This window comes from Sinocyclocheilus anshuiensis, unplaced genomic scaffold (genome assembly GCF_001515605.1).
Source record: "Sinocyclocheilus anshuiensis isolate Anshui unplaced genomic scaffold, SAMN03320099.WGS_v1.1 scaffold110, whole genome shotgun sequence".
Classification (NCBI taxonomy): Eukaryota; Metazoa; Chordata; class Actinopteri; order Cypriniformes; family Cyprinidae; genus Sinocyclocheilus; species Sinocyclocheilus anshuiensis.
The window spans coordinates 1,841,036-1,861,406 of record NW_015544155.1 but is presented as its reverse complement, the minus strand read 5'-3'; the positions used below and the strand labels follow the sequence as shown (position 1 = coordinate 1,861,406).

The window sequence follows — 20,371 nt, the reverse complement described above, 5'->3', positions numbered from 1 at the left end:
AATTTATTCTATGTAGATTTATATAATTATAGCATATAATTATATTATATCCAGTCTTAATAATAAAGCATTTCATAAGGTCGCACAAGTGTGGATCTATATAATTATACCATGTAATTAAATAATATCCAGTCTTAATAATAATGCATTTCATAAGGTCACACAACTGTCCTGGCTTTTTGCGAAAGTCCTTAATGTGGAACAGTGTTATACAAGGACAGACGCCTTCACAGTCAGTTTACTGTAAGCAATAACAACAACAAAAATTAAAAGCAAAAACTAAATTATCAATTTATTTTTCCTTTATATTTTCACTTAATTTTTTTTTTAGCTTGTGTTGAATTTTAAGGCATGTTTTTAAATGCTTTAAAATCAATAAAGAATGAATTTAAAAGGTGCCTAAAATGCCTCCTTATTGGTATATATTACTGTATTTGAATATATTATGCTCCCGCAGAGCTGAATTATATAAAAGTTGTTTATTTTGATTTACAGCAAAGAAAAACTACTTAAGAATAACAAAACATTTGAAGTTAACTGATAAATAACTAGTAAAATGTAGAAAATGATTTTAAAAGGCACATTTTTCGTCAGGTTACCAACATTCTTCAAAATGTCGTCTTTTGTGTTCAACAGAGAGAAATGCACACGGGTTTGGAACAACATGAGGGTGCTTAAATGATGGGTGAACTAGCCCCCAAAAGGCCGCAACTGCATTAGCCTCATGACCCAAAATCCCTCACGCACACACGCTGCTGGAATTCCTCAGTACATTTCAACCACTAGAACCAGCTTATTAACCTGCTATTAAATACCTTTTTTGCATAAGAACATATTTTAGTACAATTCATTTCAAATCTTTTGGCTGCCCTTATCGCTGTGAAAAAGCTGCTTTATCTTTGTCGTGACAGATAAGAGCACGTGCAGATATGCTGAACCTGTGACACGTTTAAAAATTAATTTCACTCCGCGAAGGTGAACCGTTTTGCAGGTGTTTTAAGCGCGAGCCGCCGCTGACGGTCGTGCAGCAGTGATCATAATAGACTTCGCGCAGATCCTGTCGTCTGTCGGCGAGTTTGGGGCGTTTCAGAAGCGCTTGCTGGTGGCGGTTTGTCTCCCCAACATCTTCGAAGCTTTCCACATGTTCGGTCAGGTCTTCACCGCCATCAGCTTCCCACACAACCGCAACAGCAGCTGGATCGTAGAGCGTGCTCCCAACCTGACAGAGGATAAGCAGCTGAACCTTACCATCCCTCAGGACAGTAATGGACAATATGAGAGCTGTAAGATGTTCACACCTGTTGATCTTGAGGTTATTTAAGCTTATGGAATAAACACGACGACGCCATGTACTTATGGATGGGTTTATAAGGCACCAGAAGGCATCAGCACTCTTATAACTGAGGTAATCAACTTCTTTACCCTACAGTTTTCGTTTTTATACAGTCTATGGTTTATTTATTTATTTTACTTTAAAAGTAAAATAGATGCCGAAATGAAGTGATTTTTCACATGATATTTCTTTTGCTTATGTACTAAAATATCATAAACTAATAATAGCCATAAGTAGTTTATATTTTCCACAATTAGCTCATAAACATAAGGTGTTTTTGTCTCAACTGTACCCATATAGGGTACAGTTGAAGCAGTACCATGGTTGAGACACCCATTCTTAATGCTCTAAAGCTGGCTAACCATTTATTGCAAATGTAATAAATTACAGTTGTGCAATTTTTTTTTTTAAATTCAGATTTATTTATTCGCTTTCATTCAGATTCAGTTAAACAAAATAGGAACAAAATTCACTCCTTCCTTCTAAAACATACCCTTGAATCAAAAGTAATTTTTTAAAAATGATCAAATAACATGAAAGGATGCCTTATCAGATGAAAGCAGAGAACACGGCAAATAAAGGCACCATGCTAGACCTCTTTCGAGTGTATTACCTGAGAAAGAGAGCTCTCATCATGTGCTATATGTGGTGAGTTATGCCAGCATTTCCCATATCTATTATATATCCAAAATGTGGTAAGACGTAAAGAAAAAACTACCCCTTACCTTTGATGCTTTATCCAAGTTTACCATTCAGGAGCTTTTATGTGGGTAAACCTCTTTAAAGTACCCCAGTTTTCAATATTAAATACAATATAATGTTAAATGCAACAGCATAAAATGTTAACAATAAAGCATTATCAGTGAGAATTAAAGACTGATCTTGCAACCAAATCAAGCTATGTAACCTTTTCTAATGTGATTAAAAAGGCAGCCGAGCGTATTATCATATGTTTATTTATGCCATCATAGGTTTGTGACAAGCCTGGTTTACTATGGCGTAAGCTTGAACGTGGGGAACTTCGGCCTGGACATTTACCTGACTCAACTCATCTTTGGCATTGCAGAGTTTCCCGCCCGCCCGGCTGTCCTGCTTTCCTCTCATTCAGCGCTTTGGGAGGAGGATTTGCCAGAGCGCAATGCTGCTTCTTGGAGGCACCGCCTGTCTGATTACTCCTGCTATACCAGCGGGTGAGAAACTTCAGAGTCTTGTTTTAGAAGTACAGAAAAAGAAGAAAAAATTTGCCTCCAAAATTTGTGAAAATAATCAAAAATGAAAATGTTTACAATTTGTTTTGCTACATCTAATCATTCTACATAAAGTGGCCACAAAAAGTATTTGAACGCCTAAACCACACCTAAAAATCGACCAGCAGCCATATCACCCTGTAGCTCAAAACTAGGTTGCTGCCGGAAGAGGTGTTAGTGAGGCCAGCAGGGGGTGCTCACCCTGTGGTCTGTCTGGGTTCTAACGCCCCAGTATAGTGACGGGGACACTATACTGTCAACAATCACCGTCCTTCAGATGAGACGTTAAACTGAGGTCCTGACTCTCTGTGGTCATTAAAAATCCCAGGATGTCTTTCGAAAAGAGTAGAGGTGTGACCTCGGCATCCTGGCCAAATTTGTCCATTGGCCTCTGATCATCATGGCCTCCTAACAATCCCCATATCTACTGATTGGCTTCATCACTCTGTCTCCTCTCCACCAATAAGCTGGTGTGTGATGGGCGTTCTGGTGCACTATTGCTGCTGTCGCATCATCCAGGTGGATGCTGCACACTGGTGGTGGATGAGGAGATACCCCCTGACAATGTAAAGCGCTTTGAGTGCCTAGAAAAGCGCTATATAAATGTAATGAATTATTATTATTATTATTATTATTATTAAAAATGTACAGCAAATGTTTTACCATATGTTTACCATATGGTTAAATGCATGTACTTTTTAACCAAAACATTTCATAAAAATAAGTTAGTTATATATACAATATAATACAATAGATATATTATTTAAATGAAGACAAAAACAGTATCTTAACACTTTCAGATGGTGAAATGTTATTAGAATAGAAAAACCAAGCTAATCTCATGAGAATTCCTTGTGCTAGTTTCGAATGAATTAGTACGATCTGAATGAATTGTATACTTTGTAGGCAAAACGTCACCATGAAAGTCCGCCCTCAGGAGGGCACGAACCGATCGTACATAGTTTGTACTTATGAGATTGTACAAATGCATGTGTATTCGCAACAAATTCACCAAATCATAAAATTCTTAGGAATTGTCATGAGACTGTCTTGGAAAAGCATTTAAATGACAGAATGTTCACTAATGTGACATAAAAAAAAAATTATGAATGAGTACATATTCAAAAGAATCTGCAAAAAATTCACCAAATCATAAAATTATTTGTCGTAAGACTGTGATGGAAAAACATTCACATGACAATAACTGCTTAACTGTTCATTAATGTGACAGAAAATTAGTGGGACACATTAATATTCTTGAATTTAACTCCATCTGCTTTTTTTCCCACAGAGTATCCTGTGATTGTGACTGTGATTGGGAAGTTCTCCTCTTTCACTATAGTGTATGTGTACACTGCTGAGCTCTACCCAACGGTTGTGAGGTACGTGCTGCATATGTATGAAATGAAACCTGCACGAACACTCACTCTATAACAAGGAGTTCTCAACTCTGGCCCTTGAAGTCCACTTTCCTGCAGAGTTTAGCTCCAACCTTGATCAAACTTGCTTGCCAGTAACTTTCTAGTAATCCTGAAGACCTTGATTAGCTTGTTAAGGTGTGTTTGATTAGGGTTGGAGCTAAACTCGGCAGGAAAGTGGGCTTCGAGGGCCAGAGTTGAGAATGCCTGTTCAATAATCTTCAATTATAGATTGTAAATGAGCTCTTGTTCTTAAACTCAATCATATAGGCAAAATGGAGTGGGACTGAACTCCATGTGTGCACATGTAGCTGGTATTCTGGCTCCTCTGATTGGCTTGTTGGACGTGTATCATCCTGCTATTCCAATGGTCATATACGGCTCTCTTCCTTTTGTGGGAGGAGCTCTGACCTTCTTGCTTCCAGAGACACTAAACACTGACCTACAGGACCACACTGAGGTCCCCGTGGAAGACAGCATGTGCGTTTATACCTTGCTTTTCTTTATATTAGTGACATTTCACTCAACTATACGTGAAACAACTCTTCCAATAATAAATCATAGAAAAAGTACTTAACTTTTGATGCACAGAATTTATTACAGAATTAAATCTTACTTTTCTTAATTTTCCATTTACAGGGGATCAGAGAAAGCCAGTATTGAAAAAGGACTGAATCAGGAGCAGGAAATGGCTACCAGGAGCACAACATTATGAGATTTATACTGCTATTTAAAAATGTAGTTGAAGTTTGCTATTTTCTTTTTATTTATCTTTTTAGATTTTTATTCATATGCGTGAATGAGGAAAATATGACAAACATAGGTGTGACTGTTTACTTTTCAATTTGCAAGTGTCATGTTTAAAGTTTTATTGATTAAAATTAATTTGTACTTTTGTATCATTTCAATTAAAAAAAAATAGTAAAAATCTGTGATTTATTTATGATTGAAAACGTGCAGTAGTGGTTTTATTCAGTGCTTTTCAGATGCTACAGAAAACTTGGGTCAACTAGCAAGCCTTTAATGAAGCTAGAATTTATTTATTAATTTTAGTAATTGAGACAATGAAATGGCTTCTCAAAGCTATGTACACATCTTCAGGTTTGATATTATCCCTGACATCCATGCTATTTTCAACACATTTCAAAAAAAAATTATTAAGATCATCAACATCAACAAGTTATGTAAAATATTTTGTATTACAGCTATAAAACACATTTTCATCAAGGTCTCAAACATAACAACATAAACATTTTAGAATATATGGCGAGATATTGATTTATATATTCATGTTAAATCAATCGCAAAAAGACCTGAAAATCATATTTGCCTACATCAGACCATCTCTTAGTCAAGGTTACGGCCCATATACTTGTTCAGTAGCTCGAAATGATCTTCGTGTCATTCCTCTGTGGCCAACGGTCTTTATGCTGTTGATGGCCGAAGCCCTCGTCATAATTTCCCTTCCTTTTGAAAAGCTGCTGATAGTGGAAAACACAGTAGAATTCCCCGTAGAGAGGCGCGTAGCTTTGAAGGCTAAAACCAAGTAAAACATCTTTTTAGCATGTTTATTGCTTGTGATCTGTTGGCTATAAAAACTACATTAATATGGAGCATATTTGTAGATTAACAGTTTTAAGCAACAGCTGCAATGTCAGCAAAGTACTGTAGGTTAACAGTTTAAGAGTGCAAAACTGCAACTTCAGCACTTCCTATTTAATGATTTGCTGTGTTTTCATTCATTTAGAATCATAAATGTAATGTGTTTACATGTTTACATTTCAGTGATGTTCATTATCAGCTTTTAGCATTATCAGAAACATTCTTACCTCAGTTTCTTTTTGCAGTGTTTGCAGCAGAAACAGGTTTTGTGAAAAATGAGTTTATCAGCTGCCATTCTTTCCATTGGGTAAACCGGTTTCAGACAGGCTGAGCATGTTTCCTGAGCTGCTGGCTGAAACTACAGTCACATAAAAGGGTTAACACACCACCGTACCATAAGACTTGGGGTCAGAAGTTGGCTTTTAATTCACTTAAGCTATTAGGATGTTTTTGTTTTTTAATGTAGCATTGGCTTGGAAAACACTGGTGTAAATGATGGTATTTGCATGGTATCATGGTAAAAGCTGTATTTTGGCTTCACTATGTCTATCCATCAGTTGGATGATTTTTTTTTTCTTTGGTAATCTTTTTTCAATGTCTGGAATTCCAACATGGTGCAGTACTCCTCTTAAGTTCAATAAAATTTCTAAATTATTAAATTCAAAACACACTTTATAATGAATACATTTTACATTGACAAACATAATAACTTAATGGAAGGCTTAACAGATCATTATTAATGTACATTTAAATAGTTAAACAGATTTAAAAAATGTAAAGCATTTAAATAGAAATGTTGATTATTAAAAACACAGGATTATATATTTTGATTTATAAGCATCTTTGAATGTACATAAAATACTGATCTGCTAGGCATTTTAAAATGCTTGACTTTTTAGTAAATAATGTTACCAGAAAAATTTTGGGAAATACTTTGGTTGATCACTGTGTTTCAGTAAACCTAGCAATTTTAGAAGTGAGAAAATTAATATAACGTGATTCGTATGAAAACATACTTTTACTGAAATTTGTAATGTGACATGACACGTTTCTATTATTTTTTATTAACAAATATGGCAAAAATTCAAATTATATTGTATTCACAGAAATATCAGAACATGTTTACTGCGTGACTGCAACACACTGAGGAAATCACAAAAAAAAAACGAAACTGAAATACTTAACAATGATCTTCAAAAGATAACCAAGCAAAAAAGTACAAAAATGCATTGGCTGTTACATAATTAGATCTTGCAATTATGTAAAAACCAAAACCGAAATAAATTTACAGTTTGGGACGATCTTCTCTAATAAAAGGTGTGTTGATTCTTGGGTACGTGACAATTTCCGATGTGGCTGGACTGCTCATGATGAGCTTTTTAGAAGTTGTCATGGTTTCAGGTTGAGTTGTCACAACCGTGGAGGTTTTCGAGGAGTAGAACTTGTTGCCGAAGCAGTCTGTCCTCTCATAGTTCTTGCCGATGGTTTTTGAACCAATGACTCTCTCTCCTTCAGGCCGCGTTTGCACTTCCAGCACACTGACCTGCCATCGTGGATTCGCAGGGCTCGAGGACGGCCCTTTTGTGCCAGAACATTGCCTGCGGTCTGAAGGCACACTACAGCAGCACTGTAGCTTGGTCTCTTCCTTTGGTTCTTCCTTCAGGGGACTGATCTGAGGTGATGGAAACTCCGAAGGCTTCCTCGCTGCAGACTGAATGGAAATAAATGAAGGAGACACTGGAGAGGCTGATCTCTGTTTAGTTGTGGGAATAAAAAGCACTGGCTTTTTCTGTGTCACTGACTGTTCAGAACCCCTCTTTCCAATCTGGTTTTGAGCTTTTGGTGATTTGCTTGACCCAATGCTGATTTTCCTGATATTACCTGATGGAGGTGAACCTTGTACGGCCACCATTGACTCCCTGAAGAGACCAGAGAGTCCTACAATGTCAGAGTCAGATTTCAGAGTCGATACTGAGTAAAGAGCCTTTTTAATGGCCTCCTCTATATCCATGAGTCTTGCAAGTGTTTGGTCTTTTAAACGGATTATCTCTGCACCAGCTTTCTCTAAGTCCCCAAAAGCCACCTCCATGGATGACATCATCTCAGGTTCACTTGGTGCTTCAGTATGTTTTGGTGTGACTATTTTTGGCTTGATTTTCTTCTCCCGAGGCACGACCCAATCAGGTACGCTCTCAAAAATGTTTTTAAGTGAGCTCACATCCACTTTGTTGGTATCTTCTTCGATTTCCTCCACTTTGGAGAGTATGTTTTTCAATTCCTCTTGCTTTTTCAGCTTGTCAAAGATCTCCATGACAGCTGGCACATTTCCTTTCATGATTTCATCCATGTGCACCGAGAGTCTCTGCCTTCGCTCATCCTCAGTCTCTCTTCTAATGTTCTTTTCCCGTCTGACCACTCCACTAACTTGTTGATCATCACTTTTAGCATTTCTTTCCTCACAGTTGTTGCTATCTGTCTTACAGGTCTCGTCTGAGGAGTCATTGTCGTGTGGAGGAGTGATTTCCTGTGCTGTTTCAGTTTCCAGAGTGGTAGAGTTGAATGGATTGGTGTTGTCTGTGTTCTTCAGATTTTTTTCTGCCATTTTGATTCTTTTAGGTTTTACAGGAGGCACTGAACCACTCGGCTTTACCCCGAAGTTTTGAAGAGTAGCATGAAATCCAGTGGAAGATTCATTGACAATGCTTTCTTGGGAGCTCTTTGGATTTTCTTCAACAACCTCAACATAATTAAGCTTTTTATCTCTAGGATTGTCAGTGTTCCTCACTGATGTATCATTAGGCTCTGTTTCATTGGCATCAGTATGCTCTACACTTTCGCAGAGTGCATCTTCATGAGACATTGAGTCTGGGGATGGTTTGGTAATTGAAGATTGTTTAATCTGCTCAGTTGGTGGTTTTGAAGAAGCAGGAGGGACTTGGCATTTGTTGAGACGTTCTGCGTCAATTTCAGATCCAAGAGGGTTTGGCTTAATTTTTAAATGATCTGGTTTAGGTGGGATAGCTGGTTTGGGTCCAATAGGAGTTTTACGATTTTTAGCAGGTGTTTCTACAGAGACAGGCAAGGGAGAACATGTCACTGGCTTGTTTTCAAATGGCCTTTCACAAGGGGTTGTGTCAGTTCCCTCAGGTGATTTTAAAGCTTCCTTTTCAGCTTGAGGCACAGGAGAAGATATTGCTGACTTACTTTCTTTAGTCCTATCACTTGGCTGGTTCATCTGGTTCATCATCACATCATTTGTCTTTTTGTGTCCTGCATATCCTTTACCAGAATTCCTATAAATCATGGCAGCTCTAAAATCACCCTTTGTGACATTAAAGTTCGATTTTCCCAAGGAATCAAGAGCTGCCTGTATGCTACCTCTCATGACATCCTCCTTACTTTCTTCCTCCAATTCAGTTTTGGAAAACTGTAAGAGCTCTTCATTCTCACTTACATTCTCATTGTTTTTCACATGTGTAAACTCATGGGTCATTGAACCAGAATCACAGATTTGTTGTGTTTGGTTTGTCTGGGAAGTATATTTTGCTTGTACACTCTGCTGAAGAGCCTTTGCCTCCATTGTCGCCTGATGAAGGTTCATAATGGCTGTTTGTAGATTGACCAACTCATCATCTTCAACAACGTCAACTAGCTCTGCTTGAAGAACGACTCCATCATTCATGATATCTTGATTTTGGAGAATTCTTTCTTTTTTCAGATTGTCACCTGTGTCAGGACAATGTTCAGATTGGTTTGTTGCTACTGCATTATCTTTTTCATTATTTACCAATTCTGACTTGTTTTCATCTGACTGCATGTTAAAGCTTGTGTCATCTATACTGGTAGTAAAAAGGGCTTTGATATTGTTAACTTTACCTGGTATAATCTCACTTGTATCCCCAGTAGATGCACCAATATCTACACTTGAGGTTTCCTGCAGGCATTTTAGATGATCAAGGTCTTCTTTCACAATGCAGCTCTGGAATAGCTGCACATTATTACTAGTTTTGCTTGTATCTACTACTGAAGAACTTTCTGATGAACTAATATCTGTCTTCAGATCACCATTTTCAGACTCTGGAACATTCCTTAGACTTGAGGGAAGGGATCTAAAATCAGTTTGACCAAACTCCATTACCCCTGTACCGTCTTCACTGTGGATAAATAGAGCATAAACAGTTATCTCTCTCGTTCCTGTGGTTCCATCCTGTATTAAGACTCCTTTTCTCAGCGACTTCATTTGACTGAGTAGATCTTCAGTAATCTGCACCACATTGGCAGTTCTGCACTCTTTATCTTGAGTGAATGGAAGTTGGTGAATAGGGACATCTACTTTCTGAATCTCTACATTGCCCTGACCGTCCTCTTTTAGGAAGGTCACAGTTGGGTTCAAGTTTGTTCCTGGTAGCATCTGAAGCATGATGTTCTTTATGGATCCAGTCACTATCTCTTCATCACGAATTTCTGGTCTTGTATCTTCTTGTATGAAATTATATCTTGCTTTCTTGACATGGCCAGTTTCATTAGCTTCAAGCATGGTTCCATCAGAATGCATGATACAGAAATTGCATAAAGAAACTAGAGTTTCTTGTGTGTTCTCCAGGATGGTTTCTGATTCTTCTTTGGTTTGCTGATTGATCCTATCAAGTGGAGTTGATTCAAACATCTGAGCTCTGTTTCTTACATTTGCCTTCAGCAGTTCTTCTTCTTGGCTTAAGTTGTCATTTGTTGGTAAAATGTTCTTCTTGTCATGTGATATTGTTTCGAAGACCTGTTTGGCTTTAGATATACTTACAAACACCTCATTTGTGTCAATGAAATCACTGGTTAGACTTTTATGGTGAATGTCTGATGTTTCTTTTCCATCAGTCTCAGAATTACTCTTTGGTTTCTGGTCTGATTGACTTTCCTCCTCACAAACAATGTTTTTGCTTGGACAGGGGTTCTGACTATCAATTGATTGAATTTCGAACATTTTGCGTGTGGCTTTCACATCCACCTTGATGCTCTGCTCTGATGTCACTTCCTCTGATTTGTTGAGTTGCGGTTTGTTGTCTTTGTTGTAGGAGTTAGACGTAGGTTGTTCAAACATGCAGACGGTTCTCTTGATGTCGCTCTCTTGAAACTCCTTTTTCATCTGTGGTTTTTGATCATGGATATCCACTGAATTGATTTCATGGTTCTCAAACAGCCAGCACCTGGACTGGACCTCACTTTGGTATCCCGTGTCTGTGACTGGGTCCAAGTTAAGAATATCAGCCAACTCCTCCTCTACCAAACTGTCTACATTTTTCAACTCAGGATAAGTGTGTTTTAGCAGTCGTCTAAGCTCGCATTTCTGTCGGCGTTGGTGCAGAACAGACATTGCATCTCGTGTAGGGGGTGGTGAAGTAAAGGGTCGTTCATGTTCTTCAGATCTGGTTTCCAGATGGTGTATTGGTGGATTTGATTCAGGTGCATATGCAGTGCTGTTTTGTGCACCTTCAGCCATCTTAAAAAAAGAAAGAAGAAGAACAACCACATTAGATTATTGAAGGTAACATATTAGCCTATTATTATTCATTTTGAGCAAACATAAATGGTTAAGAAGTTAAACATACCTGTTGAACTGTAAGGAAGCCAAATCGCATGCCAAAGAAAACCAGCGTTTTGTGCCAAAAGTTTCTTATAGTTAATAATTTCAGCAATCTGAATACAGGCAGTTGAGAATGTTATAACTTATGTTAGTAATGTGATTATGAGCGCAAAGACTGGTGAAAACACCCACAATGATTATATGTTCTGTCCTGCAAATGAGTAGTTAAATTTCCTATGTTATTTTATTTCACACCTGAGAGCTAAGGGTTCACAACCAGAATCTGTTATTTATTTGAGTATGCAATTACAGAAAGACAAGCTGCTAATGTTTTACTAAACAATCAGACAAAAAAGGCCTTCTTATTTTTAAGAATAAGGTGCATAATCTGACATAACTTAATTTTTAATAAAACACATTTACACACATATTACAATTTATTCCAGAATTCACAGCAGGGGTGATGTTTGCTAGTGGTTAATTTGTACTCTAAATCAAATGAAGAAGCCAAAATAAGTTATACCACTGGATAAAGGTATATATTTGAAACAAATTTTCCTTACCTTGATTGCGTTTGGCCTTTTTCCAGTTGGAGAAGTGAGATTCTGGTCCTGGAACAAACAAAAACAAGGAAATTATTAGTATGTGTGAGGTTATATGATCAAAAAATAACCAGGAACTGTTTTTATTAACTTGAAAAATATATTAGCATTTATAAATACCCATGCTTCTTTTAGCAACTTTTAGCTAGAGCACTGACATAAACCAAAAGAAAAAAAAATCAGCAGTTGTTACATGCATTTCTTTTAGCAGCATTTTCTTCCTGCAGCCTGTTTTACTCTGTCTCATCCACCTGGCCCCAAAGGTCACCACATGTATCATGAAGAATAAAAGTAGCTACAAGTACTAACTGGTTTCAAGAGGTTTCCTGCAGGTTCTGCAGCTGCCACTTTTGACAAATATAGTGCAGACAAAGCTTTGACGGAAACAGAGGGTTTCTCCAATTCGTAGAGAGCCGAGTTGTCTCTGAAGTCTGCGACTGACCTTCTTTTATCCTCTGTAACACAGCAGAAAGATCAGAATCGTGATATGGTTAATGTGACTCAAACTTTGACTCCTAATTTCCTGAATAAAGGAATGAAATCAAGGTCAGCATCTGTGCTTTCACAACCGAGACCCACAGTCGCACACATCAGGGGGCACCAAAGACTTTTTGAACTGTCAGATATGAGTTTAATTTAAAAAGAACAGTTTGGATATTGTTTGTTAGTTTTGCAAGAGACTATATATGTGACCCAGCAAGCCTTCAGCAGGGCTTTTAGATTTAACTGTAAATAATGATGATGCAAAGTCTGTGTCAAACCAAGTCATCTCCATTCATAACCTTGCATACTATCCTCATACTAAAGCCTTCCAAAATTATTATAATTTTACAATCAGCTTCAACTAATATATGTGCTTTATAATTGTGCTACTAAATTTAATAGACTACAAATTTATTGAATTTCTACACACCCAGAGACCCCCTTATCTACTGTACACTTTCAGTGGACACAAGGACCCCCAAATATAAAAAGCAGTGTTTTCTCAATAACAATTTATAATGATTTTAATTTCTATAACACTAACAAACATTATTACACCTTTTATTGCACAACAGATCATTCATGTATCAAATTTGGATAATAGAAAATAAAAATGGAATATTAGCAAAGAAAATCCTATATGTCCACAGATCCCCAAAGGACCTTCACGGACCGTGCGATTGATTTATTGATTTTTACATCAAACAGTTAATCTCATGCTCATGCATAATCTCAAAAAAGGCTTTTTTTGTAAGTGTTTTTCTTTTTGAAATGGTGATAGTTATTGCCCTGTCAGCTCTCATTATAGTAATGTGGACAGCTGCTATGAATGCAAGTCATCAGTGTAGTGTGCAAAGTGTGCTCAGAAACTAGGCTGGAAAACATCTGACTCTCCGTGACACAGATACCAATGGGATTTCCAGTCGCAAACCAAGAACCAGCACACAGCTTTCTTGAATGAGCAGAAGGGTACAGGCTAATAATCAGTTTTAAGGACAAAATATTGTCTTGCTTCAAGCCTGTGAAATAAAATTGTGATCAACTGTGGCTGTATTTTAGTATCTGAATAGCACGCAGGAACAGAAACTCACTATCTGATAGATTTGAGTCTTTTTTATTGTAGTAAAACATTTACTTGGGGAGTGCACCTGCATTAAATCACTCTGGCTAATCAACTGATCTTAGTATCACAATGATTATATCATTATTTTTCTTTGTTCCATAATCATTGGTTAAATCTTGCTGTCCAGTTTACCACAAATGCATTCTCCAAAAGCTATTCATTAACAACACATTTTCTTTAAAACCGTCTAAAAATAAAGTGTGATGAGGCAAAGTGTCCAAATACACATCCCCTTTAACTAATTTCAGCATGTTAGTGAGTTGAAAATTAACATATGATTATTTATTTCCTGGTTACCTATGTTTCAACCACAGTAAAATGTTAGGGTTAAGCTTGTTTTCCAGCCTGTTTTTGAAACACAAATGAATAATCAAATTCTGGACACAAATCCCTGGTCACAACAGTGGTCTTCTGTAATAGACATGTTGTCAGAAATCCTCTTTAGCACACACACTATTTAATGCAATATAACGGTTTAAAAATGTGTAAACATAAACTCACCATTCAGCGCTCTTTCTCTTTGCTCATAAGCTTATAACTCAAATCCCTCTGAATTACTTTATTACTTAGTTCAATAATGATCCTTTGACTGGTCTAGTGGCCATGTGTGTCCTCCAAGTGTGTCAGCAAGCCTGTGGCCGTTTCTGTGCTGGTAACAGCTGACCCCATCCTGCTCTCATGGAAGGATACATGCCAGCCAGCTATTTTAGGAGCTGTTCTGCTATTGCTACACCAGGCTGAGTCAATCACTTGTTGAGATACATACCTACTTTTCCAGTCTGCCCCAACCCAGCACTCAGAAATGACTAAAGTAAGCATGTTATTTTCATCTCATATCATTGTGAACAGTTGTTGCTCCTGCTGTGATGTCATCTGGCATTTCCTCAGTTAAAATGTGGAGGCCTCTCACATGTGGCCCAAGTTATATCATGACCAAAGTATTAGAAAATAAAGTGTATTTTCTATATTACACTGGTAGTTTGATTTGACCGTTTTTGCAATATTATTCGTTTTTGCTTTGTGTCTTGCATGGTCTAGTATATAGTTTGCTCTTGACATTTAGGTCACATGATACTCTGTCAACATATGAAATTTAACCTTGAACTAGAATGCTTATTAGCGGTGTTTGCAGAGGTAAGCATTGCTATTACGATTGCTCATCATTTGGGTTAGAGTTTTGAATAAACCCCGAAACCCTACTTAAGCTGGGCACTTAACTTGTCCTGTACTGTTTGGGGTATGGACATGATACCTCAAATCCCGCAGCTAGATGTTTTAAGTGATCAGACTGGTTAGCACTGGTTAACAATAACTAATGCAAAAAGATAAACCCTAGAAATCACTTAGAAATGTTCTTGAAATGTTCAAACTGAGAATATCAAAATGTCTGCAAATATATAGGAAAATATAAGTAAAAATGAACAAAAATATATAAAATAATCTATAGCATTAGCATAAAATTGTATAAAATATATCTTAAAAAATACATTTTCAATCATCACCCAGACCTGATCATCATGGCAGGCAGTGAGATTGTAAATAAGTAATATGTAATAATGTAATCTTTATATAATTCTCTCTCTCTCTCTCTCTATATAAAAAATACATTGACATAATCCTCCCCCCCCTCCCTCATATGGGCTACCCTGTACTGTCCTGACACCCAAAGCACCCTAGCAATTACCCAGAACACCCTGACATCATGGTTTGCATGTGCAAGAACTAATTTTATCTTTATAAAATGTTAAAGTTATGCATGTACTCACCCTCTGGAGAGGATATTTTTTCACTATAAATGCCAGAAATTGTTTTTCTTCTATCAGATCGGGTTATGATCTGCTTTGTTCTTGCACTCTGAAAGAGTAATTATTTCATCAGTAAATACAAATGCTCAAATGTACATCTCTTTAAGGTCCAACTGTTTACCTTTGTAATCACTTGAACCTCTTCGGTCACTTTCTCTTGTTCATTATGGCTGTTATTAACCTCTGCCTCTACTTGTGGCTTTGTGTCTTCAGCATCCTTGTTATCAGGAAGAGTAGTGTTATTGGCTTTCTTAGCGCTCGCTGATTCAAGTGCCGTCTTGCTCTTCTTGGTCTCAGGCTGGGTGGTGATCTTTGACTCAAAGAGCGCCCTGAGTGCTGTGGTGCCTGAAGGTCTGTGCCGAGGGAGACTCTCCATAGACTTACTGCGGGAGAGAGGAGAGACCCTGGACCTCTCTTTGACATCAGTCTTCCTCACTATTGTCTCAACTCTGCTCTCATTCTCACTGACGGGAATTGTTGTGGTCTGCATATTGAGCTGGAGGAGATAAATTAGAAAACACCTTCACAATCATAGGACAACGATGGTATCAAATGTGTTAGTAAGAGATAATGTACATCCAGCTTGTTGTTATTACAAAATATTCTCATTACACACTATTAATCTTCTTACATTGCTGCTTGCCACATAAGTAAATAATTAAACAACAAAAAAAATGATGATTGAGAATATTTGATTATTTTGATTGAGAATATTTTGATTTGAATATGATTTGAGATTATTTTATTAGCTAATGAATTAAACTAATAAGATGGACATTTAAGGAATATTGTACAGTCATAACATTTATTACACAGTTTTTTTCCACATAAATAATGATGGGGACAAAACCTGGTTTGAGGAGAAACTATTTAAAAATCTTACCCGTTTATCATCTTATAACCCAAAACATTGTATAAATCATTTGTTCTAGCAGCAAGACGAACACTTCAACAATGTTACCATAGGCTTACTATTAATACTAAAGTCCTTTGGTTTCATATTACAGTAAATACAGTCGATAACTGAGGTGCAAAATGGCACCAGCAGCGTTTGAATGAAACAAGAGAGAACAAGTTTGCGGTGTGATATGAGAGAAATGTGAAGAAGTGCCAGTCTCAGATACCCGTATGAGCAGGTATTAAACAGCATTGCTATTAACGACTTAATGATTAATATCATTATTGGGAAATAACTGACCTCAGAATGTCGTGACTGACCATCAGTATCAAGCAAGCCATGTAATAATACTGAATAATCTAATAGAGCATCTGAGGTTTAGTGTTTTTACCTCATGCTTGATATCCCTTGAATCACCTTTTTTGGGTTTTCTTCCAGGAGAGATTTGGTACCTGGTGGTGGTGAAGACATGGTGTTCAGAAGGTCTGATAAAGTCATGTATTTAATTTAATTAATTCCAGTAAATAGAATTGTTAGTTTCACTTTCTGTTTAAAGGCATAATTGACAGTTTTATCATAGAGTTACACATTAACACTGAGTCCATTAAGAGAAGAAATTTCCACTGTATGGAAAAAAACAAACCAACACTCTTCAAAATATCTTCTTTTGTTCAACAGAAGAAACTCATACAAGTTCAGGGTCAGTAAATGATGAATGAAGTTTCATTTTTGGGTGAACTATCCCTTTGAGAGTTTATTACCAAACAAATTAAAAAATCTTGGTTTGGATTACTAGCAATGGATTACTCAAATTGAATATTCTATCATAATTTATTCACCTTCATGTCTTTCAAAACCTCGTTCATTTATTTTTTTCTGCAACACAATAGGAGATCTCTAGCTGAACGTCTAAGCTGCTTGTTTTCATACAGAGGAAGTGAATGGTAACCAAATATCAAGCAAGAGTTTCAGTGGATAACAACTTAAAATTTAATCTGTCGCTCAAATGTATTGTATGGCTTTAGAACACTCAGAATATATGTAGTGAATGAATCTTATGGACAACTTTTATTGTACTTACATTTTTGCATTTTTTCCCTTTGTTGGAACTTGGTGCCAATCCACTTTCATGTTATGAGAGCAGCTGAGACATTCTTGCTAAACATCACATTTTGTGTTACAAGTTATACAGGTTTAGGCCATCATAAGGATGAGTAAATGATGGAAGAGCATTTATTTATTGGTGAACTATGCTTTGAAAGAAAGAGGAACATCTCCCTCACTGTGCCACAAGCTGAGAGACAGACTTCCTCTTGTCTCCAAGTCCAGCTTCAGTCCAGGACAGGACACGATCGGTAGAAACACTTCTGAGAGATTGGGCCCTCCGCAAGCTGCTCTTCACTTCCATTTCTTCTTCCTCAGCTAATACTCTTTCCTTCATAGCCCAACCTACACAGTCTGAACACAAATCACATGGTGCTTGACAGAGAGCACATTTGTGGCATTCAGTCACATGGTGTGGTCTTACATTTTTAAAGCGGTAATTAAACTGCATGTTTAAAATGTGGATTTTTATTTAATTTTTTTTTACAGTTTTTATATTTAACTTTAAAATGAACATGCACAGTAAGAAGAAATGTGTACTTTGTTTTTAAATTATACAGAAAATAAAATGTGGATTTTTATTTAAATTTTTTTTTACAGTTTTTATATTTAACTTTAAAATGAACATGCACAGTAAGAAGAAATGTGTACTTTGTTTTTAAATTATACAGAAAATAACATCTTTGATTAATTGGCACATAACTCATATTAATCATTACCAGTGTTGATAATGCCAGTTATCAACTGCTAACTGATAATTAGCCATCACTCGTTTACCGAACGCTCGTAAGCCATTGTTATGCACTTTAAAAAGCTAAATATATTTTAAATAGACCTAGTCATGATTCCATTTTAAAGCTTCTGTTACAAATTCAGGTTGTTTTTTAATCGGATACAAGTTTTTAATATAATGACATCAAATGGTTAAAATAAGTGAATATTTTACCTCTGAAAAGTGTGTTGCTCACTCCATTCACGGATGCCTAGAGATAGTTCTCTGTGCATCACGCGGGGAGCTTGCTATGCAGAATCTGTGGGCAAAGTCCAGGTGGTTTATTATACCTGACGCTGTGAAAACTGCCTCATGTGAAGGTTCGTACACTATAAAAAGGCTGGAAAAATCTTTTTTTGATTGCAGTCAATAAAACACATGGCTGCTACTCTTGGAATTTACACAGTGTTACATGTCGTCTCTGCCCATATGTTGTGTAATATGTGCAAAACGAACGTAGCGTTTATCAGGCCTGGCTGTCTGTCACCACAGGAGATTCTCTCACATTCAAGGCAAGTCATTACACTCTCAGAAAAAAATGGTACAAAAGCTGTCACTGGGGCAGTACCCTTTCAATATTTTTCTAATATGCACCTTATGTACAGTAAATAAGGGTAAATAAGGTTGAGTACAAAAGTACCACACCGGTGACAGGTTTTGTACCTTTTTTCAAGGGAATTTTTTTTACATATATATTTATTCACCTGGCGCCTTGCCTTAAATAATATAAAATGCTTTAAAAATAATAGATGCATTTTTTTTCCCTTGGACCCCTGTTTTCCTGGATACATTGTTATCTGTGTTTTTGTGTGTTTTTATGATCAGATTTATTCAGCAAACATACTCTTCTAATCCAATAATGCTGTGAGTTAATAATTTAAATGTTTTATCTTATCTTAATCTAAGTTTATCTTAAATGCTTTCTCTGCAATTTATCAGTACATTACATGCTGTGATAGGCGTTAAACAGATGGTTAGACTTTATTACTCAACCATATTCTATATGCCTTCTCTTATTAGGGTCGAGCTGCCTTTTAACTTTTGCCCCTGTAGAGACTGCTGTAGACACTTATGTTCAGGGGTCAGTCCAGAGTCTGAGAGCTGGCGTGGCATCTTGTTCCTAAAAAGAGCAGCCAAAAACAGCTATGAGGCATTTTGTTGTGTCTAAATTTTACACACGGTTCTCTATTAGCAACCGGGAAACCAATTGTGAAATGCATGGATTAACCTATGAGTCCAAAGTTACATGGTGTTCATAATCCGCACACTTTGCTCTGTTAATAAGTGTGACAGATTTTTGCATGTTATTTGATATAATCACTTCTTTGTACTTTTTGCCCTGCTTCAGTGCTTTGAAACCTTGATGGCTGGTTTCAGGCACTCTGGAAACAGGTTAAGAACCTGTTAACCAATGAATGATTACATTGTTTTAGGGGAGTAGATTGTCTTGCATCATAAACACGTTAAGATAAAAACCTTTATTTTTGAGTTTCCATTTTTGGCAAAAATAAATTGTTCCCAGTTCATACTTTATATCAAACGTTTTTTGAGTCAAAGTGATGAGCACTTTTTGAGAAAAGTGTCCTGAAAAGAACGTGAATAAATGTGAGTTTTTCACGATTAAGTCTTGCTTTGTATCAGAGGCAAAGTTTGAATTATTTTCATTTTGCAGTTCATTGCATTAACATCTTCCTTAGCCAGATTTTACACTCTTAAATTACTGTAAGATAGTTTTAATTAAGTTAATACCTGAGGAACTGCTTGTCATTAATCCTGAATTGCTTAGTTAATTACCCTTTTAAAGTCATATATCTTTGGACTAACACTAGTCTGTCTGCTCTCTGTGCTAGCACTTTGCTGTCAAATTATTTCCTTCAGTTCTGTCGCCTATTTCAAGCTAAATGTCTCAGTTGAATTGCAGGTGCAAGCTATTTTTACAACCTGTAAGTGGCACTGGAGAACTCTGCAAATCCTTCAAGTCATCCATGATGCCCAATGAGAGACTGATAATTGATTACTTTGCAGACAGACTTTAAGCACAGAAAGAAATATTTTTATTTGATTCATAATTTCAATATATTCCACACAAACTGTGTTGTCATCGTGTGCTCATTTATCATTATGAGTCATCATTTCACCCAAAAATTAAAATTTGGACTCTCATTCTGACATTCACTGCAGAAGATCCGTTAGTGAGCAAGTGATGTAATGCTAAATTTAGCCAAATCTTTTCAGATGAAGAAACGAACTATGGGTGGTCTGAAGGTGAGTAAATTTTCAGCAAATGCTCATTTGTGGATGAACTATTCCTTTTAGTTGTGTTTAAATCTATATTTGTCTGATTTTGTTGCTAATAGAGCAACAATGTAAATATTTTTAATTTCAATGCAACTTTCCTTATGGTACTGA

General features: G+C 36.7%; 1 protein-coding gene and 1 pseudogene across 1 annotated transcript; one reads left to right on the top strand and one right to left on the bottom strand.

Moving 5' to 3' along the window:
• Positions 1-1,874: 1,874 nt before the first annotated feature.
• LOC107695386 (solute carrier family 22 member 13-like) lies at positions 1,875-4,809 on the top strand (annotated as a pseudogene).
• Positions 4,810-5,302: 493 nt separating this feature from the next.
• LOC107695422 (xin actin-binding repeat-containing protein 1-like) lies at positions 5,303-17,527 on the bottom strand. Its single transcript, XM_016495323.1, has 9 exons — positions 17,370-17,527; positions 16,478-16,538; positions 15,310-15,684; positions 15,150-15,237; positions 12,087-12,232; positions 11,739-11,786; positions 6,890-11,091; positions 5,828-5,958; positions 5,303-5,534 (listed from the first exon to the last, which is right to left on the bottom strand). The coding sequence occupies exons 1-8, from the start codon at positions 17,525-17,527 to the stop codon at positions 5,919-5,921; spliced, it is 5,118 nt and encodes a 1,705-aa protein (XP_016350809.1). The 3' UTR covers positions 5,303-5,534; positions 5,828-5,918.
• Positions 17,528-20,371: the final 2,844 nt, after the last annotated feature.

Excerpts from the sequence above, each read along its gene's own strand:
- LOC107695422 (XM_016495323.1), bottom strand. The coding sequence starts at position 17,527 with ATGAAGGAAAGAGTATTAGCTGAGGAAGAAGAAATGGAAGTGAAGAGC. Across the intron at positions 16,539-17,369 it reads GTCTCTCAGCTTGTGGCACA|GTACCAAATCTCTCCTGGAA; the intron begins GTGAGGGAGATG and ends CACCACCACCAG. Across the intron at positions 15,238-15,309 it reads AGGTTCAAGTGATTACAAAG|AGTGCAAGAACAAAGCAGAT; the intron begins GTAAACAGTTGG and ends TTACTCTTTCAG.